We start from the raw sequence: 10,180 nt of genomic DNA, 5'->3' as shown, positions 1-10,180 counted from the left end.
TGAGAACAAAATGCTAAGCACTTCTCTAACAGTTTGTATCTGAAAAACAGGATATCGGAGCTGGAGAATACAGAGAGAGCCAAGTCTTCAGTTGTCCGTTTAAATGATGGAAAGGACATGGCGCTCACGCCTGATTTTCTTCCCCTTTTGATAAATTTTTCTCATGACATTTTAAAAAATACCAACGTGGCATCCCCAAGAAGACATCTATAAATCTGTGAGTATGTGTATGTGTGCAAGAATATGTATGTTGTGTATATGTGCAAGTACTTGTGTGTTCATGTAAGAGTGTGTGTGTGTAAGACAGTGAGTTTGAGAGAAAGAGGGAAAGAAAGAGGCAGATGAAATAACAGTGATGTGGGCTGAAGTATTTATAAATATTTACACTAATGTGTTTGTTCAAAAGAGGACAGTAATTATCCATGACCGAAGAGATCAATGAGACAATGATAAAATGGATGGAATAAATAAAGAATAAGGATCAGATGGAAATCTCACATTCCCTGTCATTTTCAGTTTTCAAAGGAAGAGAAAATGTCCACTCCAAATCATACCACAGTGACTGAATTCATTCTGCTGAGGCTCACCGACGACCCAGTGCTGGAGAAGATCCTGTTTGCAGTGTTTCTGCTGATACACCTAATCACAGTGGTGGGGAATCTGTGTGTGATTATGCTGATCAGGACCAGTTCCCGTCTCCACACTCCCATGTATTTCTTCCTGGGACATCTCTCCTTTGTAGACATTTGCTATTCCTCCAACATTATTCCAAATATGCTGTACAATTTCCTCTCAGACCAAAAGACTATCTCCTATGCTGGGTGCTTCACACAGTGTCTTCTCTTCATTGCCCTTGGGATCACTGAGTTTTATATTCTGGCTTCAGTGGCACTGGATCACTATGTGGCCATTTGCAGCTCTCTCCATTACAGTACCAGAATGTCCAAGAACATTTGCAGGTCTTTAGTCACAGTCCCTTATACTTCTAATGCCCTCCCTCAGACTCTGCTGACTTTTCACTCATCCTTCTGTGGTTCCCTTGAAATCAATCATTTCTACCACGCTGATCCACCTCTTCTAATGTTGGCTTGCTCTGACACCTCCGTCAAAAAGATGGCAATGCTTGTAGTTGCCAGCTTTACACAGTCAAGTTCTCTCTTTATCATCCTTCTGTCCTACCTTTTTATTTTTGCAACCATCTTGAGGATGCATTCTGCTGAAGGCAGGCACAAATCCTTCTCTACCTGTGGTTCCCATCTGATAATAGTTACCATATCTTATGGAACACTCTTCTGCACATACTTAAGGCCCCCAACTGAGAAGTCCATAGAGGAGTCCAAAATAATTGCAGTCTTTTATGCTTTTTTGAGCCCAATGCTGAACCCATTGATCTACAGCCTAAGGAACAAGGACATGAACCATTCCATGCAACAAGTGATCAAGGGAAGTTTCTTTCATTAAATTGCAATTTATCTGTCTTCTCATTTATGATCAGTAAGTGCTGTGGTAACATAATCACACTGCTCAAAGGACAAACCTGTTACTCTGAGATCATGGTTTGTTTATTATCATAAACACAGAATGCTGTCTTTAGATAATTTCTATTCAAAATTAATACCTTCAAGAAATATTGTGTTAATAAAACACTTTAGTATTTAAATATAAAATGTTTTCTTTGGCAGTAATACTAAGAAAATGAATTGATTTTTATCCAATAGTTCTGTATGTTAATGATAACTTATTATCTTTTCTTACTTGGGGGTAAATCTTATACCTAGTTTACTCCTATGGGAACACTGTACATTTGACTACCCTGAATTATATGGTTTACAGACCCATAGTGAGACACAAGATAGGGAGACTGGTTTTACCCTTTCTTTAAATGATGAAAGAACCTCTACTCCAATGTTTCATATAGAACAGTGTCTCTGAAGCATGATTAATCACTGGAATTGCCTCCAGGAAATTTTTTAATATATGGGTATTCCATAGGTTTAAACTTACTGTCAGTTTTCATTAAACCACCATTGTGGGCATTTTGATAAATGTTTTCTCCATGTGACTTGTAATGATAAAGGTCCTCAATTTTTAAAATTAATTATCCACTCCTGCTTATGAGTTACCAAGCAAATGAATCAAATTCACTTTTCAATATATTATAATAGCATCCCTATTATTTTCCATGTAGTGGTTTTGATGTTATAATAGTTTACTGAGTCAACCGGATCTATCACTTAGCTTTTGAAGGCACATAAATGTCCTGAAACTGTATATAGATATAGATATAGATACAGAATATAGAAATAGAGATAGATATAGATACAGATATAGATATATAGATAGATATAGATAGATATGTATACATCTTTCTAGATGAGAAGACATGATTTTTAGTATGGTTCATAAAGCAGTCTTTGACTCATTATTTTTTAGATAAAACTGGTCCAATAGTTCTCAAAACTTCTACTGAAAAAGCAAGAGAAGAAGGCAATATAAAGAGATACATAATTATCCACATTAATCCATGCATTATTAGTCAAACAGATGGCTGCATATTGAATCTTAATTATCCATTAAGTTGCCTTAAATGTTTTGCATTTTAATACTGTGCACTCTGATTTTTCACACTACTATAAGAAATTCCTATATGAAATCAACTACTGCATTTACTTTAAGGTGTTCAAATTATTTTCCAGAATCCTCTAAATGACTTGCAGCATTTGGAAAATTGAACCCCATTCTTAGTTCTCAACTGATTGAACAGGCTGGTCTTATCAAAATCCTACTCCAGAAACCATAAATTAAAAATAGAGGGGATGATTCCTCTGTCTATGGCATAATATTTAAATCTTAGGACTGCTTGTCTGTTTGTCTATTTGTTTAGTTTTTGACTGTGATAGTTGGACAACAGGAGAAGCTGATCTTCAGCAAGATAATGATGCAGAAGAACAAATAAATGAGTGACCAACCAAGTGTTCTTACTCTGGTAGTGTCCTTGATTCCACTACCTTTAGTCCATGGGACATTTCCTGTCTTCTAACAAACTTCCCTTTTTGTTAAGCAAAGACTTGTGTTTCCATTCCTAGCAACCAGGATGGTCCAACATCCAAATACATAATCCTATAAAATGTGTTTTAGAATTAGTGTGAAAAATATTCTGTTTTGCCTTAATAACTTGTGTTTTCTACTATTTTTCTAATGCTGAGGACCACTGTGGCTTTCATAGCTCAATTTAAACTCAGTCTTACAAACTCTCTTAACCCAAATGATTTGTCTATTTACAGACTCTGTTTTTATTCTGTTTATATACTTCTATTTATGAATTTTTTTTTTATTTTTTAAATCTTTGTTGAAAGCCACCTCAGAAACTTTGTAGAGATCATGTAGAATATAAAGCAACATGAATAAATATTGCTATAGATAATGCTTAATTACAGTTGTCTCTCACTTTTGAATCACTATTTTAATCCTCAGAAATGAGCTTGTAAAAGAATTAATACTTTTTACAATGTGTAGACACTTGGGCACAAATAGATTGAATGACTTTCTTGAAGTCACTCAGTTACTAGGGAGCACAAAGGCAAGTCCTTTGGTTCCAAACTCTCTTACCTTTCCAACACACACTGTAGTGGCAACAAAACTCCTCAGCACACTACAAAGGCCAGCAGGCATATTTTGCATGAGGAAATGGTACAATCATTGCTGGAGATGAAATTATGGTGATTAGGATGATGATGATGATGATGATGATGATGATGATAGTGGTCTTTATTCTAGCAATAGCCAATGTGGATATTCTCTGATATTTCATGTTAACCTTACAATTGTGTACATTATAAGTAGGTTACCTTACTGTTCAATGCAGAAGCACATAATTCTGATATATGTTAGTTCTATACAGACTGCATGTTATTAACATATATTCCAAATTATAAATTCATATATATTCATTATAAATGACTAGAAAATACATGCAGAAATGAAGTAAATTTTTTAATCTAAGACCAATGGATTATATTTGTTTGCATTTTGTCACATTTCCTCTCAATAAATTTATATGCATATATATGTTATAATTAATAAAACAAAATTGGAATCAAATGCCATATGCGATTCAAACATCTGTTTTCACTTGATAGTATGGAATTTATATTTTTAGACAGAGGAAATATTTTTGGTGAACACATTTTTAATGTGGCATGATATTTCATAATTAAACTAGTCCCATATTGATTATAGGAAAACAAATTAAAAGATATTGAAAAATATTAGGATAAAAAGCAATGTTTACTTATGTGCATTAACTTACACATTGGTACTCTAAGCACTTTGGTGTATTTCATTCAAATTGGTTCCTTTTTTCAAATGAATGCTCCATCATGTCATTGTATCATATTGTTTCAAATGACTCATACTCTTTGGACATTTCTCTGATTATTCCTTGAAAATACATTCCTAGAAATGGAATTTCTGAATTAAATGTTTTGAACATTTTTAAAGCTCTTGATAAATTTTTCTACAGAAAATTTATATCCATTGGTACTTATGAATAGTAATGTTTACAAGTAACTATGTTACTGTACCTTCATCAATATTGGAAATACTATATAAAGTTATTTGCTACTTTGTTGTCTCTATTGGAAACTTTTAGGGAACGATTGTTACAATTTGAAAAAAAGAAGACTGAAATATAATTTTAACTAATAAAAGATATCCATTAGTTTGATGACTCCTTTACATGTTGCCTCTGATGATTCATTACATGGAGAATATATTTTTATTGGGAAAAATTCTGAGGATTTCTTTTAATTTCCTCAACCTGATATTAGATAAGCATGCACCTGTATTTTTACTGATATTTCATGGTCATATTTCATGTCATTTCTTTATTCTGGATATGATTTTGTGGCATATAATGATTTTTTTATATAACCTTTTCTCTTGCAATTTTAACCAGTTTCCTTCCACTATTTATTAAGAAATCTTTTGTTTTCCAACTGATTTGTGAAGTCACATTTATTGTATCTTAGAATAGTCCACTTCCAGCCTGTATATCCTATTCATTACTTAGGCCAATCTGTACATACATTTTAAAGTGAATTATTATAAATATTATAATTAATGTTTAATTTCTGGTAGAGAAATTCCACCTTCAGTATCCTACATTTTCAAATTTACCTTAGGAGAATGCAAATCAGATGTTTCTAGTGATCTGATATTTTTTAACCCAGAAATTATACATATAATGATTTAATGCAGAAACTATGCATGTATATGTATGTGTTAGTGTATAAGGTTATACATGCAATATATATACATTGTAAATTATTGGAAACATATGAAAACAAATAAAATATTTCTATTATGATCAGTATTATTCTAGTTATTTCCTGGTTGATCTGATGGGGAGATTATGGGATGGAAGCCATTATATAGAGGACCATTTAGGAAAACCCTGACGTCTTAATGCTGTAGATTTACTTGACACTTTTGCACAAACATTTATTTTTACACCATACAGTGCTTGTTATGAGCCATTTTTTTAAAGAAAGATCTCTACGTACATAACCTTACTGTACCTAACTATGCTGTCTTTTGTCAGCAGCCATTAGCTCCAGAAAACTGAAATACCTAGACAAACCTTCAGCAGGGCTAGTCATGTCAAACACTGAGAAAAATGTTGTGCCTAATCAGAGCTAAAAGTAAATATTAACCCATTCACTCATCAGAAGAAAATCTCTCTAAGCTTATTAGTAGTGGAAAAATCACAATGGAAAAGTTACTCAAATTTGAGAAAACAAGTATTTAAAGTTAATAGGCACCCCGATATTTGGCAAAGTATTTGCCATAAATAAGATTACAAGTAACATTTTTAAGACATGAAATGCTAGTAGAAATAATTTAAAGCAATACAGTACCAATATATAATAATATTGAAGGTTATAAATAGAAAGTTGATAAAATTTAAAAATGTGAAAATTCATGAAAAAATATTAAAATATGAAATGATACTGTTTTTAATGTATATATTTAAGAAGGTTCACAAAGGCTGGCACTATCATACATTAGTGTCAGGAAAAAGAATAATGCAGTTTTTCTGGAAATCAATTAACATAATGTTTTAAGGAGACTTAAAATGTTTGAACACTTTTAATCAATTACTCTGATTTTAAGAATCTGCTGAAGACATAATGAGAAATTTGGGTGAAGATTTTCAAGCAGTGTTTGTCTTACAATTGAGAGAAAAGAAGCAAGTTATATAAACAAATATAATCAGTCCTCACTTTGCATGGTACTCTGTTAACCAAAATCTGTGCATACAAGAAATGCGTCCCTGCTATGAACGGTTCTTCGTGAAAAGAGAAGACAACCTGATGTAATAACTGGCAAGGCACAAGCTTGAACTGGATAGATAGATGTTAGCTCTAAATGACTGATAACCTCATAAGGATGTGATGGTTGGGTGGCTGTGATCATAAAGGAGTATCTGAATATCGGGTGATACGTTTTTGGGTGAAAATGTTAATAACTAAATTATGTTTCTGAAGTTCCCAGCCAAAGAAATGAAACATAATTTTACATAGGATTTTATGAGGAAAACATTTTACAAATATAAATATATATTAGGGTCAACTTTGTGATATAGTAAACTTAACAAGAAATAAAAGTTCTTTTTTATATCCATGTACAAATTTTCCATAATTAACAATTACTGCTTTGATAAGCAACAAAAAACAAATGATCAAAAAACTGCACATTAAGTCCAGATAGTAGGACATATAATAAAAGGATCATATTTGTTAATATTGGCACCTTAATATGAAAGCAGGAAACACTGGGAAGTTAAAAACCCATTCCATATTAAGTATTGAACTGGATGGTTACTTAGGTTCCTTCTGATTTAACTCCAATTATTTTCCTTAATTTTATTTTGCTCCTTAATAGTTGGAAATCCCTCAAGGTTAAACATAGGATTCTTTGTCTATTAGGTGTTTGAGGGGCTAATCATTGTCAATAATTCCACCAAGGAGGTGGACCAACAATCCTTATTTTTATATGGAATTATACTTCTCAGAAGAGAGTACCAGAAAATATCTTTTTTTTCCTGAGATTAAACATCACCATCATAGTAGTGTATCATGTTATTAGGAAGAAGAGAAAGTTATGAATGTTGAATTTCAATACATTTTATCTGACGGATGACTGACTTCTGCATTGGATATATCTATTTAATTGATGCATACAAAAGGAAAATGAAAGACCCAATGCCAAAGAAGATGTAGTGAAACTTGGGTACCTATTTGCTAGTTGTGTAAAAAGCAATATAAAAGTAGTAAGCAGAAAGCTGTGGAAATCTGTCTTAGTACAGTACCTGATACAGAAGCAATAGCGTATATTCATGAAGACTTTCCTACAGAGAAAAAATAAATGAAACTATCTAAGTGTTGATGATGCAATAAAATGTGGCATATTAACATTGAGCTATATTATTCCCTTAAGGGAAAGTTAATTTCAAAGTGTATAAAGCAAACTGGAATGTGGTTATGTTATATTTAATTATGAAATCCTAAAAAAAAAATTTTGTGCATATTAGAGAAGTTGTTGGGTTACAATTGTATGTGGGTAGAGAAGAATTGGAAGATAATATTTAAAATAAAAATCTAAAAAAAGCAGTCATTAAAGATATTATGGGAACAAAGTTAAATAAACCACCTCACGGAGAAAGAAAAGTTAGAACTTAGCTAGAACTCAACTCTCCCATTAAGAAATCTTTTTTGATTAAAGAAAAATGATGAAACAAACCATTATGTCATAAATGCACATAAACTACTAGGTTTTTTGTTAAAATAAGAAAACAAATATGGTTTCAAATTCATGGTAAGTTGATGTCAGAAATGCACCAAAAGCCTAGTGAGGGAAAAATCAGGAATTAGAAACATGAATTTGTTATAAGAAGAAAATCTGCTTTCATCAAAGGAAGTTGTGTTATGTAATTAACTTTCTCATTCAGGAAAAATTGGCAATTCAGTTTGCTGATAAGAATAGATCAGAGATGCTTAATGATGACTGCCAAGAGAGCAAAAATTAGGACTTATTTGTTAAATAATAAGGTGGAAATGAATTGTTGAGTAATACTGAAAATATTACCCTCCTTTATGATAAACAGGTTTTTGCTATTTTGTTTCCTGTCAATCGTCACTTCACATTCATTATTTCCATTTGTGTCTCACTCAGTCCCAAGCTATGCTTATATAGAAGATATTATTATCATTGTTCCAGAGAATAGCATTTAGGTAGACTCAAGTAGGCAGATACTTTTTGATTGTTTTTCAGACTAGTTTTTCTTGGGAGACCAGAGAAATTGGGTTTCACTCAATTTTGCCAAGGTTTTTCATGGACACTGTTAAAAACCTGTTTCACATCCTTATGCCTCAGATTGTAGATAAAAGGATATTCAGTGTGGAAGTCACAAAAATGTGAAACACTGCCACACTTTCCCCTGTTTTACAGACTGCTCCTTCGCTGGTCTCAGATACTTGCACATAAGGGACCCGTAGAACAGTGACAGCTGTCAGGTGGGAGGCACAGGTGGAGATGACTTTACGTTGCCCCTCACTGGAACAGATTCTCATAGTGATGATGGAAATGAAAATGTAGGTGATGAGGATGATGTTCAGGGAACCAGCAAGGTTGGCCCCTGCTGACCCCAACAAGGCAAATACTTCACATAATTGTCAGAGGATATCAAGGTCAATGATAATGAAGAAACGTGGGGACTCTGCCTGATGCACATAACAGCCAATCCATGACACCGGGGTTTCAAAGAGAGAATGAGTTTACTGCTACGTGCAAACAGGAGATCAGAGGGCCTATGAGCCCAGAACTGCCTTCCTGATTCTAATGAGTTCAGGGATTTTAGGGATTCAAATAAAGGGAGATGGAGTTTTACCATTACAATATCAAGTATAAACAGAAACGAGACTAGACTAGAATAACCATTACAATAATAAGTATACACAGGATTGAGACAAGTTGAATTTCAGGAATTTCAGATATTAACTTCTGCTTATTCAATAATAAAGTGAATAATAGCTATTCATTAACATAGATATACAATAATTCAGTAATCATAATCATTTGTTAATTATTAATGTCTCGATTACATGAAGAGGGGTTGTCAGCAGGGAAGAAATGGCTAATGGTATTGGGTCCACAGAGGACAGATAGGAGGTCCATATTACCTGCATTTTACCCTCCATAGAACCCTACAGGTAGGGGAAGGTGACCAGGCTGATGCAAACTGGCCCGGACATTTGGCTGCCATACTGCAGGGGACTGTAGATGGCCACATACCAATACCCTGGTACCTAATAGTAAATAAGGGACAGGGTCACAAAAACAAAACACTGCCAGACACCCAGCATAGGAGATGTTTTTTTTCTTAGTGAAGAAGTTAACAAGCATCTGAGGAGAGACCTTAGCGGAGTAAATTATATCCACATGAGAAATAAGAAAATACATGGGAATTTACAGCCAGGGAGTGAATCTGATTAGCAAAATTTCTGGTCAGGGTGATGAGGTAAATCAGGAGAAGCACCACAAAAGGATGAGCTGCAGCTCTGGCCGGCTGGTCAGCTCTAAAGAATAAACTCAGTTGCCTCGGTGCCGTTGCTTTTGGGAACTCTCTTCCCCATAAGATTCTCTAATAAGAGAAGAATTTTCCAGATATTAAAAGAGAAGTAAATTATATGCAGCCCAAGTAAAGTCAAAATCAATGAGCTTTGGCTAATCCTTCCGTCTTCCGGCTCCCCACACCACACAAAGGCGCCGCACTTACCGGCCAGAGCGGGCTGACAGGCTGCCGGGAGGATGTGTGCGCGCAAGTCGGGGCTGCGCGGCTACGGCGACCGCCAGAGGGACCCCGGCGAGGCCGTGTGAACCGAAGCCGGAGCTGGACAGACAGACAAGCAGACAGATGGGAATTCAAAGTTCTGGGAGAGGAAGAGTCTTATTTGGAGTTCGCCATCTCCAGGGCAGACGGTGAAGAGGCAACAGCAAGAGAAAAGGCCAGGATGTGCACAATCCAGAATACCAAGAGTATCATATAAGGTGTTTGGACTTCACACTGCGGGTAGCCACAGAAAAAAATTATTTTTTTTTAATTTTAAAATGTATTTTA

At 34.3% G+C, this 10,180-nt stretch overlaps 1 protein-coding gene across 1 annotated transcript; it reads left to right on the top strand.

Moving 5' to 3' along the window:
• The first annotated feature begins 534 nt into the window (after positions 1-534).
• LOC119518243 (olfactory receptor 5M10-like) lies at positions 535-1,461 on the top strand. Its single transcript, XM_037815328.1, has one exon. It carries the CDS (start codon positions 535-537, stop codon positions 1,459-1,461), a length of 927 nt encoding a protein of 308 aa, XP_037671256.1.
• Positions 1,462-10,180: the final 8,719 nt, after the last annotated feature.

The sequence above is a fragment of the Choloepus didactylus genome, chromosome 21, assembly GCF_015220235.1.
Source record: "Choloepus didactylus isolate mChoDid1 chromosome 21, mChoDid1.pri, whole genome shotgun sequence".
NCBI lineage: Eukaryota > Metazoa > Chordata > Mammalia > Pilosa > Megalonychidae > Choloepus > Choloepus didactylus.
This window is presented reverse-complemented; position numbering and strand designations above follow the sequence as displayed.